The sequence below is a fragment of the Coregonus clupeaformis genome, chromosome 18, assembly GCF_020615455.1.
Source record: "Coregonus clupeaformis isolate EN_2021a chromosome 18, ASM2061545v1, whole genome shotgun sequence".
NCBI classification, from domain to species: Eukaryota; Metazoa; Chordata; class Actinopteri; order Salmoniformes; family Salmonidae; genus Coregonus; species Coregonus clupeaformis.
The window spans coordinates 40,343,084-40,360,173 of NC_059209.1; the positions used below are offsets into that span (position 1 = coordinate 40,343,084).

At 42.5% G+C, this 17,090-nt stretch overlaps 1 protein-coding gene across 1 annotated transcript in view; it reads left to right on the forward strand.

Annotated features, from left to right (window-relative positions):
* LOC121581904 (ATP-binding cassette sub-family A member 2-like) overlaps positions 1 to 17,090 on the forward strand; it is a 119,844-nt gene that overhangs the window by 82,597 nt on the left and 20,157 nt on the right. The window contains exons 16-26 of the mRNA XM_041897299.2: positions 893 to 1,007; positions 1,546 to 1,736; positions 4,325 to 4,475; positions 4,866 to 5,070; positions 9,044 to 9,202; positions 9,635 to 9,815; positions 10,249 to 10,461; positions 11,611 to 11,807; positions 12,268 to 12,441; positions 15,089 to 15,306; positions 16,015 to 16,135. Of these exons, the coding sequence (XP_041753233.2) occupies positions 893 to 1,007; positions 1,546 to 1,736; positions 4,325 to 4,475; positions 4,866 to 5,070; positions 9,044 to 9,202; positions 9,635 to 9,815; positions 10,249 to 10,461; positions 11,611 to 11,807; positions 12,268 to 12,441; positions 15,089 to 15,306; positions 16,015 to 16,135 (1,925 nt within the window). The remainder of the gene's footprint in view (positions 1 to 892; positions 1,008 to 1,545; positions 1,737 to 4,324; positions 4,476 to 4,865; positions 5,071 to 9,043; positions 9,203 to 9,634; positions 9,816 to 10,248; positions 10,462 to 11,610; positions 11,808 to 12,267; positions 12,442 to 15,088; positions 15,307 to 16,014; positions 16,136 to 17,090) is intronic.

A 17,090-nucleotide genomic window follows, 5' to 3' on the forward strand; every position in this document is an offset into this window, starting at 1 on the left:
ATATGGAAGAAGGTACTCTGTTCAGATGACACTAAATACAGGGAAATTATTGAGGGAAACCTGTTTCAGTCTTCCAGAGATTTGAGACTAGGACAGAGGTTCACCTTCAAGCAGGACAATGACCCTAAGCATACTGCTAAAGCATCACTCGAGTGGTTTAAGGGGAAACATTTAAATGTCTTGGAATGGCCTAGTCAAAGCCCAGACCTCAATCCAATTGAGAATCTGTGGTATGACTTAAAGATTGCTGTACACCAGCGGAACCTATCCAACTTGAAGGAGCTGGAGCAGTCTTTCCTTGAAGAATGGGCAAAAAATCCCAGTGGCTATATGTGCCAAGCTTATAGAGACATACCCCAAGAGACTTGCAGCTGTAATTGCTGCAAAAGGTGGCTCTACAAAGTATTGACTTTGGGGGAGTGAATAATTATGCATACTCAAGTTTTCTGTTTTTCTGTCTTATTTCTTGTTTGTTTCACAATAAAAAATATTTTGCATCTTCAAAGTGGTAGGCATGTTGTGTAAATCAAATGTTACAAACCCCACAAAAATCCATTTTAATTCCAAGTTGTAAGGCAACAAAATAGGAAAAATGCCAAGGGGGGTGAATACTTTTGCAAGCCACTGTAACTTGCTTACCACTTTTTCCATATGGTTTCTTCCTTTGCAGACTCCATGAAATGATGACCTCTTCCTAAATATTTGGTCAAATTATACATTTTGTGTATGGTTTCTTAGAAACAAGGGGTGGCGCAACTGACCCATTGGCTCAACTTACCCCTCTCTCAACTTACCCCACTCTCCCCTATGTTTTCCTTCCTTTGGTAGTATTTTCTCTCCCTGCTTTAACCTATGATTTGTCATTAATAAACTTCCTGTCATGGGTCCACAGCTTCCTGTTTGTGATTGAGCACATGATGCCTCTGTGCATGGTGATCTCCTGGGTGTACTCTGTAGCCATGATGATCCAACACATCGTGGCTGAGAAGGAGCACCGGCTCAAAGAGGTGAGACTGCAGCTGCTTACCTGTCTACCTGTGGTGGCTGTTGGCACTTTAAATTAAAGGACGGGCTCATGAAAATGTCTGGAATGGAATTAATTGCACGGTATCAAACACATCCAACACGCATGTTTAATACCATTCCATTTACTCCATTCCAAACAATATAATGATCCATTATCCCTTCACCAACCCCCACTGCTGTCTACACTAGGATCTCAGAGTCCTGTCCTGTGTCTGTCTGTGACATCATTAATGCCATCTTCTCTCTGCCATGTCTTTTGGCACCCTGTAGCAGGATGATGTCACTCATATTTACTACCTCTCTTCTGCCCCCTGTCGGAAAAATACTGATTTCAATCAAATAGAAATCTCAAACTTGAAATTTGTATGATATGTTTTTCAGAATATTTAGAATATTTACATGATTGTATTATTTTGTTTGATATGTGGAGGGTTTTAAATCCCATCCTCATTCATATCAGTGCATGTAAGACTAAAAAAGAGGATTCACCTCTTCCGGTAACCTGTGTACTGCCTGCAGGTGATGAAGATGATGGGACTGAACAACGCGGTCCACTGGGTGGCCTGGTTCATCACTGGCTTCGTCCAGCTGTCCATCTCCGTGACCGCCCTGACGGCCATCTTGAAGTATGGCAGAGTGCTCCTCCACAGCGACATCTTCATAATCTGGCTCTTCCTCTCCATCTACGCCATTGCAACCATCATGTTCTGGTAATCAAATCAAATCAAACCAAATTGTATTGTATTGGTCACATGCACATATTTAGCAGATGTTATTGTGGGTGTAGCGAAATGCTTGTGTTTCTAGCTCCAACAGTGCAGTAGTATCTAACGATTCACAACAATACACACAAATCTAAAAGTAAAAGAATGGAATTAAGAAATATATAAATATTAGGACAAGCAATGTCGGAATGGCATTGACTAAAATACAGTAGAATATAATACAGTATATACATATGAAATGAGTAAAGCAGTATGTAAACATTACTAAAGTGACTAGTGTTCCATTATTAAAGTGGCCAGTGATTCCAAGTCTATGTATATAGGGCAGCAGGGTTGTGTAACTGGGTGGAAGCCGGCTAGTGATGGCTATTTAACAGTCTGATGGCCTTGAGATAGAAGCTGTTTTTCAGTCTCTCGGTCCCTGCTTTGATGCACCTCTACTGACCTCGCCTTCTGGATGATAGCGGGTTGAACAGGCCGTGGCTCGGGTGGTTGATGTCCTTGATGATCTTTTTGGCCTTCCTGTGACATCGGGTGCTGTAGGTGTCCTGGAGGGCTGGTAGTTTGCCGCCGGTGATGCGTTGGGCAGACTTCACCACCCTCTGGAGAGCCCTGCGGTTGCGGGCGGTGCTGTTGCTGTACCGGGCGGTGCAGTTGCCGTACCAGGCGGTGATACAGCCCGACAGGATGCTCTCAGTGATGACACTGCTACCGCTCTGATGTTAGTCTAGTAAACATCATGAGTGGACGCACACCCAAAATAGTAGGATAGGCGGAGCTAGGGTCTCAGCACAGAGGGAGCGGGGCTCTGTCAAGGGGCCCTTCTCAACAAATCATTTTAAATATCAATAGCTGATATGATCTATCATAAACTCAAATTAGGCATCATCACATATCACATATTGAGCCAAGCAAGCTATTTCCAAGAAAACATACAGAGATATAGTTTACCACTTTGCCTGTTTTGGAAGACAAAAAAAAAGACAAAGTGTTGGCAAACCTGAGGTTTGGCCTCATTCATGCATTCACAGAAATAGCTCTTCAGGCGGCTGGAACTTCGCTCTGCACTAATTTGAAGGCGTGTCCACATACTATTGTATATATAGTGTATATTGGTGGCATCATTGGTAGCCTTTCCAACAAGTACGTTTGTCAAATTCTTTGCCCTACTAGAGCTGCCCCGGTCAACTGTAAGTGCTGTTATTGTGAAGTGGAAACGCCCCGGTCAATTGTAAGTGATGTTATTGTGAAGTGGAAACGTCGGTTGGACTGGTGTAAAGCTTGCGGCCATTGGACTCTGGAGCAGTGGAAACGCGTTCTCTGGAGTGATGACTCACACTTCACCATCTGGCAGTCCGACGGACGAATCTGGGGTTGGCAGATGTCAGGAGAATGCTACCTGCCCCAATGCATAGTGCCATCTGTAAAGTTTGGTGGAGGAGGAATAATGGTCTGGGGCTGTTTTACATGGTTCGGGCTAGACTCCTTAGTTCCAGTGAAGAGAAATCTTAACAATGACATTATAGACGTTTCTGTGCTTCTAACTTTGTGGCAAATGTTTGGGGAAGGCCCTTTCCTGTTGCAGCATGACAAATCTCCCGTGCACAAAGTGAGGTCCATACAGAAATGGTTTGTCGAGATCGGTGTGGAAGAACTTGACTGGCCTGCACAGAGCTCTGACCTCAACCCCATTGAACATCTTTGGGATGAATAGGAACGCCGACTGCGAGCCAGGCCTAATCACCCAACATCAGTGCCAGACCTCACTAATGCTCTTGTGGCTGAATGGAAGCAAGTCCCTGAAGCAATGTGGAAAGCCTTCCCAGAAGAGTGGAGGCTGTTATAGCAGCAAAGGGGGGACCAACTTCATATTAATGCCCATACTTTTGGAATTAGATGTTCAACGAGCAGGTGTCCACATACATCTGGTCATGTAGTGTAGATACTTTTAACTTGTCCCAGATAGAAGTTGCCATGGACTTAGGCTTACCTTCCAGAAATCCTAACCATTATTGGGGGAAATGTGAAACTGATCGTAGACCAGTCTCTCTCTTGCTCTCTCTCTCATCTCTCTCTCTCTCTCTCTCTCTCTCTCTCTCTCTCTCTCTCTCTCTCTCTCTCTCTCTCTCTCTCTCTCTCTCTCTCTCTGTGTGTGATGTCAGAGCAGCAGTGACTGCACACACATTCATGATGTTAGAGATCTAATGAATCACTATGAGTCACCGTGATATTTAGCGGCTGATTTGATAAAAGCAGTTACACTCAGTTTCACTTGTCAACGTTCGACTTCAGTTTTGTGAGGAACGTGTTACTTCGAAATGCTATCTCCTTAATGTATCAGACAGACAGTGACTCAGCTCCTTTGCTAAACGCGTATGGTCTGTATATGCTTAGGCTGTCTTACAAATAGCACCCTATTCCCTTTATAGTGCACTAATTTTGACCGTGGTCCATAGAGCTCTGGTAAAAGGTATTACACTATATAGGGAATAGGCTACCGTTTGGGACAAACTCAATATGCTTACAGTATTTTACTCCTGTTTGTCTGTCTGTGTCCCGTGTGTTTGTGTCAGTTTCCTGGTGTCAGTGATATACTCCAAAGCCAAGCTGGCGTCTGCCTGTGGTGGGATCATCTACTTCCTTAGCTACGTCCCCTACATGTACGTGGCCATCAGGGAGGAGGTGGCCCATGACAAGATCACCGCCTTTGAGAAGTGCATCGCTGTAAGACTTGGCCTCTGTTCTCTTATTTTTGTTAGTCACACGCTGTGCCCATGTCTAGCCTGAGTCTGGACAAATTCAATGAGAGAAACATCCCTCCAGGCTCACGGCCAGATTTAGTTATTTGTCTTTTTCACTGCATCAGATGACCTGTTTCCAGGTGTGTATAGGCATATCAAAATGTATTTAATCATAATGAGTAAAAGCTAAGAAGGATGAAACAAAGCTTCAAGAGTTGTGAATTGATAAATTCAATGATATTCTCTGACACGACCGGTCTGAATCAGTGAGCTCTGGAAAGACATTGATCTTCACACATGTCAATAGCTCTTAACACGTTGTCTGTTGTCTGTTGTCTGTTGTCTTTATTCTCATTTGCTCCTCTCTCGCCAGTCTCTGATGTCGACCACAGCGTTCGGCCTGGGCTCTAGGTATTTTGCCCTGTACGAGGTGTCAGGAGTTGGTATCCAGTGGCGCACCATCAACCAGTCGCCTGTAGAGGGTGATGACTTCAACCTTGGTCTGTCCATGATGATGCTCATCATCGATGCCATTGTGTATGGAGTACTCACCTGGTACATAGAGGCTGTGCATCCAGGTAAACAACCAACAGCCAATATGGATTTCCATATTTCAAGTCTTTGGCTGCACACTTAAATCCCTCACCTTTTGTGTCCCCGTTTTGTCACTTATGTTTATGGAAGCAATTGTGCTGAACCCCAAATGGAACCCTATAGAGAGCAATAGTAATGATGTATTTTTGTAGGCACTAAAGGTGTCCGCATACTGTACATAGATTTGGTTTGCTCCTAACAAAACTCGGCTAAGCGAAGCGAACGTCTGTGCTCGCATACTCTCTAAAGACCTTCGCTTGAAAAATTTGAAAATCTGACATTTTTATTGTTATTCTTTGGGGGTTAGATCAGCTTTCATATTGCAGATAGATTGTAGCTTCTATCAATGTAATTGTTTGCATCATTTCCAATCCCCAATATTTTTTCTGTAAATATATATATATAATGTACCAGTCAAAAGTTTGGACACACCTACTCATTCAAGGGTTTTTCTTTATTTTAACTATTTTCTACATTGTAGAATAATAGTGAAGACATCAAAACTATGAAATAACACATATGGAATCATGTAGTAACCCAAAAAGTGTTAAATAAATCAAAATATATTTTATATTTGAGATTCTTCAAAGTAGCCACCCTTTGCCTTGATGACAGCTTTACACACTCTTGGCATTCTCTCAACCAGCTTCACCTGGAATGTTTTTCCAACAATCTTGAAGGAGTTCCCACATATTCTAAGCACTTGTTTGCTGTTTTTCCTTCACTCTGCGGTCCAACTCATCCCAAACCATCTCAATTGAGTTGAGGTCGGGGGATGGTGGAGGCCAGGTCATCTGATGCAGTACTCCATCACTCTCCTTCTTGGTCAAATAGCCCTTACACAGCCTGGAGGTGTGTTGGGTCATTGTCCTGTTGAAAAACAAATGATTGTCCCACTAAGGCTAAACCAGATGGAATGGCGTATCACTGCAGAATGCTGTGGTAGCCATGCTGGTTAAGTGTGCCTTGAATTCTAAATAAATCACAGACAGTGTCACCAGCAAAGCACCCCAACACCATAACACCTCTTCCTCCATGCTTCACGGTGGGAACTACACATGCGGAGATCATCCGTTCATCTACACTGCATCTCACAAAGACACAGCGGTTGGAACCCAAAATCTCCAATTTGCACTCCAGACCAAACGACAGATTTCCACCGATATAATGTACATTGCTCGTGTTTCTTGGCCCAAGCAAGTCTCTTCTTAATATTGATGTCCTTTGCAGCAATTCGACCATGAAGGCCTGATTCACGCAGTCTCCTCTGAACAGTTGATGTTGAGATGTGTCTGTTACTTGAACTCTGTGAAGCACTTATTTGGGCTGCAATTTCTGAGGCTGGTAGCTCTAATGTACTTATCCTCTTCAGCAGAGGTAACTCTGGGTCTTACTACATGATTGCATATGTGTTATTTCATAGTTTTGATGTCTTCACTATTATTCTACAATGTAGAAAATAGTTAAAATAAAGAAAAGCCCTGGAATGAGTAGGTGTGTCCAAACCTTTGACTGGTACTGTACATATATATAAATATATATTCCCCTAACCTGCCACCCCTCCCCTAATTGTAGTAAATTAATGGACAGCACCACTTAGGCTTCTCCTTCCAGCTTATACATAATATATACATTTTACGGACACTATGTATTTTACAATAGTTATCTTTGTTTGTTTTTAATCCCATCATTCAGCTACCCTTAACCCCTCCCATTTATCTCTTAAAACCATCAGTTTTTTATTTATATTTGCCATATATTTTTCAACTGTGCTGTGATGTTTCACAAAAGTTATATTCTCATAGTTTCTACAGATTGTAAATTAAAGATACATATTTTTGCTAAAAGTATTATTATATTATTGATCGATTGACTATAACTTTTCAAATCACCCAGCAGTGCTATTTGCAGTGTTAGCTCCAGGTAAATGTTGCAATTCTTCAGCCATTCCTGGACCTGTGACCAAAAACAAACTACATATGGACAGTACCAAAACAAATAAAATGCAAATTAATTACTTAAAAATCATACAATGTGATTTTCTGGATTTTTGTTTTAGATTCCGTCTCTCACAGTTGAAGTGTACCTATGATAAAAATTACAGACCTCTACATGCTTTGTAAGTAGGAAAACCTGCAAAATCGGCAGTGTATCAAATACTTGTTCTCCCCACTGTAGATGCTCAGAATAATTTAGAGGAAAAACAAAAAGAAATGGAGAAACTTATTCAAGAAAAATCAAGTGTAATATATTATAAAAATAAAGCAAACTGGATGGAATATGGGGAAAAATGCACCAAATTCTTTTTTAATCTTCAACATAGGAATGCTACCAAAAATAATTTAATGAAACTGGTTACAATTGACGGACTAACCCATGATTCACCAAATGATATTTTACATTTACATTTTAGTCATTAGCAGACACTCTTATCCAGAGTGACTTACAGTTAGTGAGTGCATACATTATTATTTTTATTTTTATTATTTTTTATTTTTTCATACTGGCCCCCCGTGGGATTCGAACCCACAACCCTGGCGTTGCAAACGCCATGCTCTACCAACTGAGCAACATCCTTGAAGGAGGAAACAAAGTACTTTAAGCATGTTTTCATTTCAGTCGCCTCCATCTCCTCTAACTGAAGCTAATTGTAGAGATTTCTTTTCTATTGATAATGTAAAATTAACAGCCAAACAGAAAGACTCATGTGAAGGTGAAATTACAGAGGAGGAACTTCTGGATGCAATTAAAGACTTTAAGTCAGGGAAAACTCCAGGGTTGGATGGCATACCAGTCGAAGTATACCAAAACCTTTTGGATATACTAAGAGGACCGTTATTAGCATGTTTTAACCACTCCAATGTAAATGGTAGATTATCTGACACTCAAGAAGAAGGTCTGATCTCATTATTACTGAAACAGGATACAAGTGGAAAATATAAAGATCCAGTCCATTAAAAAAATTGGAGACCCCTTACACTTCAGTGTTGTGATTCAAAAATTCTAGCAAAATGTATAGTGCATAGAATTAAAAAGGTATTGTCTGATATTATTAATTCTAATCAGACAGTTTTTTTTTACATGGAAGATACATTGGAGATAATATAATATATATTGGAAACTATAGAACACTATGGAAAATCTGGGAAACCAGGCCTGCTATTCATAGCAGACTTCGAAAAGGCATTTGATAAAGTACGACTGATGTTTATATGTAAATGCCTGGAACATTTCGATTTTGGAGAATCTCTTATAAAATGGGTCAAAACCATGTATAGTAACCCTAGGTGTAAAATAGTAAATAATGGCTATTTCTCCGAAAGTTTTAAACTGTGAAGATGAGTGAATCAAGGTTGTCCACTATCGGCATATCTATTTATTGTGGCCATCGAGATGTTAGCTATTAAAATCAGATCCAACAATAATATCAGGGGATTAGAAATCCAGGGCTTAAAAACAAAGGTGTCATTGTACGCTGATGATTCATGTTTTCTTTTAAATCCACAACTAGAATCCATCCACTGCCTCATAGAGGATCTAGATACATTTTCTAACCTCTCTGGATTACAAACAAATTATGACAAATCACTAAAAAATACAATTTTTACATTACCATGTAGTTTACCAATAAAATGGTCTGATGGTGATGTGGATATACTCGGAATACATATCCCAAAGGAAATAAATGATCTCACTTCAATAAATTTTAATAGAAAGTTAGCAAAAATAGATAAGATACCATGGAAAGGTAGATGACCTGTCAATTTGTGGAAAAATCACCCTGATTAACTCTTTAGTATTATCCCAGTTTACCTATTTGCTTATGGTCTTGCCTATGCCTAGCGAACAGTTTTTAAAATTATATGAGAAAAAAAGGATTGTAAGCAGGTGAGCTCTATTCCTTATGGGTCCTGTTCAAAGTAGTACTGGTCAAGTAGTGGTCTGACTCTCCTCCAGGGATGTATGGGCTGCCTCGGCCGTGGTACTTCCCCCTGCAGAAGTCCTATTGGCTGGGCAGTGGGCGTGTGGAGACGTGGGATTGGCCTTGGGGAGGAGCAGCCAGGCTGAGTGTCATGGAAGAGGACCAGGCGTGTGCCATGGAACACCGGCGATCTGGTAAGCCAAGCGGCAGCCTGACCTCTGACAACCAGCGATCTGGTAAGCCCTACCAGATGTTTGTATTGAACGTTTAGGAACAAGAGTATGTCTGTTTTAATCTGTTGTCACCTCTGTCAGTGGCTTGCCGCATGGACAAAAATGTTTATCAGTTTACACGTGTGAAACTGAAATTGGTTCAGGTTCTGCCCGTGTTCTGTGACAATGCCTGTATCCTCTCTCACTCTCTCTCTCAATTTAATTTAATTTAAGGGCTTTATTGGCATGGGAAACATATGTTTACATTGCCAAAGCAACTGAAATAGATAATAAACAAAAGTGAAATAAACAATGGAAAAATGAACAGTAAACATTACACTCAGAAGTATCAAACAAATAGACACATTTCAAATGTCATATTATCTCTCTCTGTATCTTTCTACCTCCCTCCAGAGGAGATGCGTGGTATGGAAGAGGAGCCCAGCCACCTGCCCCTGGTGGTGTGTATAGACAAGCTGACCAAGATCTACAAGACGGGCAATAAGCTGGCCCTCAACAAGCTAAGCCTCAACCTCCACGAGAACCAGGTGGTGTCCTTCCTGGGCCATAACGGAGCCGGCAAGACAACCACCATGTGAGAGGGATAAATGTGTATGTGCCCACGTGTGTTAGAGGGTCCCAGTCATTTCTGTTGTTGTGTTGTGTTTACGTGTGGATTCACAGAAGGAGACAGAGAGGTTTGTGTTGTATGTTTTGGTAAGACTGTGTTTGAAGGGCTATTCATCAACCGCTTATGAACTATTATTTAATAGTCTGTGATGAACATAGGCGAACTATTTTTTAAAGATGTTCATGTAATGATGAATTAAAAACAGGCCGTACATAATGTTGGCTATAACATCACCATAACTTTCCCATAATCTTTCCATAACATTCCCATAACATCCCCCATAACGTCCACAAAATGGCCTTCAAATACAGTGTCACCTTTGTTTTCTGTGTCCATTTCTTCCTTCTATAACTAACCCTATCAATAACTACCATTAGTTTTCTGCTACCATCCCCAGGTCTATTCTGACAGGTCTGTTCCCGCCCACCTCGGGCTCAGCCACCATCTACGGTCATGACATCCGTACTGACATGGAGCGTATCAGGCAGAACCTGGGTATGTGTCCCCAGCACAACGTGCTCTTTGACAAGCTCAGTGTGGAGGAGCACCTGTGGTTCTACTCTAAACTCAAAGGCATGGCCGAGGAAGACATCCGCAAGGAGATGGACAAGTATGTCACATCCCATTTTTATGGTTTAACCAAATTAAAGACCCTAAGGTGTCAAACTATCAACATGGCTTTAGATAGATTAGGATAAAAGCTCACCTCTTCATGTTGAAGGGTAGAGATGGTATATATAATTACAGCAAGGGCGAAATTGTGGTGTAGAATTTGGGGGGGACGAACAGTAGACGGGGGGTCCTGGGGTCCTCCCCCGTAATTTCTGAGACATTTAAAAACGCATTTCCTGCAATTCTTGACATGACTCATTATACCTCTGTTGTTGGTTATTCTGAAGTGTAAGTGGAAGGATAAGTCGTTACCATCATTATTTCAAGGCAAATATTAATAAGACACAAAAGATGAAGACTGAGTTTTATTATAGTTAGAGTACACCTACCTTGTGCCCAGTCCATATTTAAAAATAAATATATAATAATTGAGTGTGAACATACCATGGACAAAGACTGACACTTGTGTCGTTGAATGTTGATCCCGACTCCCGAGTCTGTCTCCCGACCGTATTCTGTCAGCATCCACTCGGTCATTATGAAAGTGTTTATTCTAACGACAGAAGCGCAGACAATGTAATACTGTTTTGGTGCTTTCGTTTTAGCCTGCCAGTGGTGCTGGGTCTCGTTAAACTTGATGGAGCAGCCCCCCAAAAATATTCCAGCCAACGAAAAAAATAGAATGATTCAATCTGAGCAGCCCTCTGACCCGATAAGAATGTGGGAGGGGTCACCAAAGGTGGCCAATCATATTTCAGGGGGGTCTGGTGCCAACCCCCCCTCGTACCACCCCTGACAGAAATATGTGGGGGAGGGGCTTGAATAGACAGTGCAGCTGAGCAGAGGAGATGCATTTGGGACCCCGGAAAACAGCTAACTTCCTGCATTTCAACACATTTTGACATGGGGCAGAGAGAATTCTTGCAGTTTTAAAGCTAATTTCCTGCAATTCTACACATTTTGCCATGGGGAAGAGAGAGAAATGTGCTTTTTCATAGGTCATCTCATGCAGTCTAAACATTTTGCCACCCTCCCATCCCCATGGCAATTTTGCCTATGAAATACGGGTGCCAGCAGTGGTAACTAATTATACCTATCCACAGCTCAAAATAATGTAAATGACTAAATGTTGTGTTTGTGTTGTCAGGATGATCGAGGATCTGGAGCTGAGTAATAAACGGCACAGCCTGGTCCAGACTCTGTCTGGAGGAATGAAGCGGAAACTGTCTGTAGCCATAGCGTTTGTGGGCGGCTCCCGGGCAGTCATCCTGGATGAGCCGACGGCAGGGGTAGATCCTTACGCACGCAGAGCCATCTGGGACCTCATCCTCAAGTACAAACAGGGTGAGACATGGGTCAACCACACACACTAACCCTAACCCTCACACATTAGCACTCACAACAGGGTGAGACATGGGTCAACCACACACACTAACCCTAACCCTCACACATTAGCACTCACAACAGGATGAGACATGGGTCAACCACACACACTAACCTTAACCCTCACACATTAGCACTCACAACAGGGTGAGACATCAAATCAAAATCAAATCAAATTTTATTTGTCACATGGGCCGAATACAACAGGTGAAATGTCAACCTCACACACTACAGTGCACTACTCTTGACCTAGTGTAACCCTGTTCCCTATACAGTGCACTACTTTTGACCTAGTGTAACCCTGTTCCCTACACAGTGCCCATAAGGTCCAGTCAAAACTTCTCACACTAACACTCAAAAAACAATGCATTGATAAATTTTTATGTACATTGAAAGTACCTTTTTTTAACTGTGTTTCTAGGCCGTACCATCCTGCTGTCCACCCACCACATGGATGAGGCTGACCTGCTTGGAGACCGCATAGCTATCATCTCCCATGGAAAACTCAAGTGCTGTGGCTCACCACTCTTTCTCAAGAGCACCTACGGAGACGGCTACAAACTCACCCTGGTCAAGAAACAGAGTGAGAGTGGCGGTGGGTCTTTCTTTCCTCGTGTGTGTGTTTGTCTTTTGTATTTTTCACTAGCTGTCAGATGTTTTCACTTTCTCTATCCAAGTCTTTGTACATTTAGAGGAGAGTGGGGTAAGTTGAGCCATTTTTTACATTCAGCATCACTCCTTCAAGGGAAATATAGTATTATTTCTAACAAAGATATCTACATACAGTTGAAGTCAGAAGTTTACATATACCTTAGCCAAATACATTTAAACTCAGTTTTTCACAGTTCCTAACATTTAATCCTAGTAAAAATTCCCTGTCTTAGGTCAGTTAGGATCACCACTTTTTTTTAGAATGTGAAATGTCAGAATAATAGTAGAGAGAATGATTTATTTCAGCTTTTATTTATTTCATTACATTCCCAGTGGGTCAGAAGTTTACATACACTCAATTAGTATTTGGTAGCATTGCCTTTAAATTGTTTAACTTGGGTCAAACGGTTCGGGTAGCCTTCCACAAGCTTCTCACATTAAGTTCGGTGAATTTTGGCCCATTCCTCCTGACAGACACAGAGATTTGTAGGCCTCCTTGCTCACACACGCTTTTTCAGTTCTGCCCACAAATTTTCTATAGGATTGAGGTCTGGGCTTTGTGATGGCCACTCCAATACCTTGACTTTGTTGTCTTTACGCCATTTTGCCACAACTTTGGAAGTATGCTTGGGGTCATTGTCCATTTGGAAGACCCATTTCCGACCAAGCTTTAACTTCCTGACTGATGTCTTGAGATGTTGCTTCAATATATCCACATAATTTTCCTTCCTCATGATGCCATCTATTTTGTGAAGTGAACCAGTCCCTCCTGCAGCAAAGCACCCCCACAGCATGATGCTGCCACCCCCGTGCTTCACAATTGGGATGGTGTTCTTCGGCTTGCAAGCAACCCCCTTTTTCCTCCAAACATAACGATGGTCATTATGGCCAAACAGTTCTATGTTTGTTTCATCAGACCAGAGGACATTTCTCAAAAAAGTACGAATGTGCAGTTGCAAACCGTAGTGTGGCTTTTTTATGGTGGTTTTGGAGCAGTGGCTTCTTCCTTGCTGAGCGGCCTTTCAGGTTATGTCGATGTAGGACTCGTTTTACTGTGGATATAGATACTTTTGTACCTGTTTCCTCTTCTTCACAAGGTCCTTTGTTGTTGTTCTGGGATTGATTTGCACTTTTCGCACCAAAGTACGTTCATCTCTAGGAGACAGAACGCGTCTCCTTCCTGAGCGGTATGACGGCTGCGTGGTCCCATGGTGTTTATACTTGCGTACTATTGTTTGTACAGATGAACATGGTACCTTCAGGCGTTTGGAAATTGCTCCCAAGGATGAACCAGACTTGTGGAGGTCTACCATTTTTTTTCTGAGGTCTTGGCTGATTTCTTTGATTTTCCCATGATGTCAAGCAAAGAAGCACTGAGTTTGAAGGTAGGCCTTGAAATACATCCACAGGTATACCTCCAATTGACTCAAATGATGTCAATTAGCCTATCAGAAGCTTCTAAAGGCATGACATCATTTTCTGGAATTTTCCAAGCTGTTTACAGGCACAGTCAACTTAGTGTATGTAAACTTCTGACCCACTAGAATTGTGATACAGTGAATTATAAGTGAAATAATCTGTCTGTAAACAATTGTTGGAAAAATTACTTGTGTCATGCACAAAGTAGATGTCCTAACCGACTTGCCAAAATTATAGAGTGGTTGAAAAACAAGTTTTAATGACTCCAACCTAAGTGTATGTAAACTTCCGACTTCAACTGTATATTTCATGAAGTTGTGTATCCCTGGAAATAATCATAGTTCATGTACTGTAAACATTACAGTTTTGAAAACATAGCTTGTCCAAAAAAATTGTCTCTTGGCACAACTTACCACTGGTATGGACCTACACATTTCTGTACTGAATGAAATATTACCATTACCTTTTTTAAACCATGTCTATGGTTATTTCCCAAACACAATCCAACACTATCACAATCACTTTTTGTATTTTAATCATTTAAAGCATATTTTAACACAGGCTTAACACCTAACAAACTCTTTTAACATAGGCCAGGCCGTGTTGTTACCTCATATCCTTAAATGTATAATGCCTTGCATTATGCCTGGGAAGAAAACACTTACATTTGCTCTTTCTTGCCATTACCTCAACTTGCTCCATGGCCATTGGCTCAACTTACCCTAAGGCAAACATTTTGACAATATTAGCCCACACAGCTACAAGGATGCACTTTCATGATAGGTTTAGGACATCATATTGAAGCTTATAGAGACCCCAACTGATGTATAGAACAATCTTGAAATTATATACATTGGGTTAGATACAAGCATCATGAAACCTCTAACACAATAAATTATTTTGACTTGGTGAAAATCAGTTTTTTGGACCTAACTTGCTTACCACTTTTTCCAAGTGGTTTCTTCCTTCATAGACTCCATGAAATGATGACCTCACCCTAAATGATTCATTTTGTGTATGGTTTCCTAGAAACAAGGGTGACTCACCTTACCCCACTCTCCCCTACTGCTTGTACATATTTTGCCTCTAAAGTTTCTCCTCTATTTTTCCTGTTGCCTACTTATTCTCCTTGTCCTCCATCCATCCATAATGTTGTGTGTTTGTGCCTCCAGACCAGGTCACCCAGCCCCAGCCTCCCTTCTCCCTGTCCCCCTCCTCCTCCCTGTCCCCCTCCTCCTCCTCCCTGTCTCCCTGCTCAGAGGCCCGGGTCACCAAGTTCATCCGTCAGTTTGTGGGGTCCTGTCTGCTGGTGTCTGACTCCAACACTGAGCTGTCCTACGTGCTGCCCTCGGAGGCTGTCAAGAAGGGCTGTTTCGAGCGGCTCTTTCAGGTACACACTTCGACACATACACAGACCTAGAGATGAAGGCACACAGTCAGACAGACAAAGACCTAGAGACTCTTTCAGGTACTCACTTAGACAGACAGACTCAGGCTGCGTCCCCAATGGCACCCTATTCCCTTTATAGTGCACTACTTTTTAATTTGTTTCATTTAATTATTTACTTTTTACCCCCAATTTCATGATATCCAATTGGTAGTTACAGTCTTGTCCCATCGCTGCAACCCCCGTATGGACTCAGGAGAGGTGAAGGTCGAGAGCCACGCGTCCTCTGAAACACGACCCTGCCAAGCCGCACTGCTTCATGACACACTGCTTGCTTAACCCAGAAGCCAGCTGGACCAATGTGTCGGAGGAAACACTGTGCAACTGGCGACCGTGTCAGCATGTATTTTGTAATAAAAAATAAATAAATCACAACTCCTGTGGCATGTGCTCGGCCCGCCACAGGAGTCGCTAGAGCGCGATGGGACAAGGACATCCCGTTCGGCCAAACCCTCCCCTAACCCGGACGATGCTGGGTCAATTGTGCGTCGCCTCATGGGTCTCCCAGTCGCGGCCGGCTGCGATACAGCCCGGGATCGAACCCGGATCTGTAGTGACGCCTCCAGCACTGCAGTACCTTAGACCGCTGCGCCACTCGGGAGGCCCTCTAGTGCATTACTTTTAACCACAGCCCATATTCCCTATTCCTAGGCGTTAGAGCAGAGTCTGGACCTTCTGGCTCTGACCAGCTTTGGGGTGATGGACACCACTCTGGAGGAGGTCTTCCTCAAGGTGTCAGAGGAGGACCAGTCCCTGGAGAACAGTGATGCAGGTGAGTACACTCAAAACGGCTGCCAATCCAATCCACCCATTATGGTATCATTGACTTGAATAGGGATGCCCATTCTAGTGATTCTATTTTTGTGGGTGAGACCAAATCCCAGTGTGTCTGTCTGCAGCTAAACGGATCAATAAAGTTGTTTGTGGAAGGGCTTTATTACGTTAATAATTCAATTAAATTCACATCATGAATTTCGTTTCTGCTGAGCTTGCAGTGTAGCGTCTGAGTTGCCGGATGTTAAATGCTGATATAGACTTTTCACAAGTTATCTACACTACATGACCAAAAGTATGTGGACACCTGATCATCAAACATCTCATTCCAAAATCATGGGCATTAATATGGAGTTGGTCCCCCCTTTGCTGCTATAACAGCCTCCACTCTTTTGGGAAGGCTTTCCACTAGATGTTGGAACATTGCTGCGGGGACTTGCTTCCATTCAGCCACAAGACCATTAGTGAGGTTGGGCACTGATGTTGGGTGATTAGGCCTGGCTCGCAGTCGGTGTTCCAATTCATCCCAAAGGTGTTCGATGGGGTTGAGGTCAGGGCTCTGTGCAGGCCAGTCAAGTTCTTCCACACCGATCTCGACAAACCGTTTCTGTATGGACCTCGCTTTGTGCACGGGCCATTGTGATGCTGAAACAGGAAAGGGCCTTCCCCAAACTGTCACCACAAAGTTGGAAGCACAGAATCGTCTAGAATGTAATTGTATGCTGTAGCGTTAAGATTTCCCTTCACTGGAACTAAGGGGCCTAGCCCGAACCCTGAAAAACAGCCACAGACCATTATTCCTCTTCCACTAAACTTTACAGTTGGCACTATGCATTAGGGCAGGTAGAATTCTCCTGGCATCCGTCAAACCCAGATTCGCCCGTCGGACTGCCAGATGGTGAAGCGTGATTAATCACTCAAGAGAACGCGTTTCCACTGCTCCAGAGTCCAAT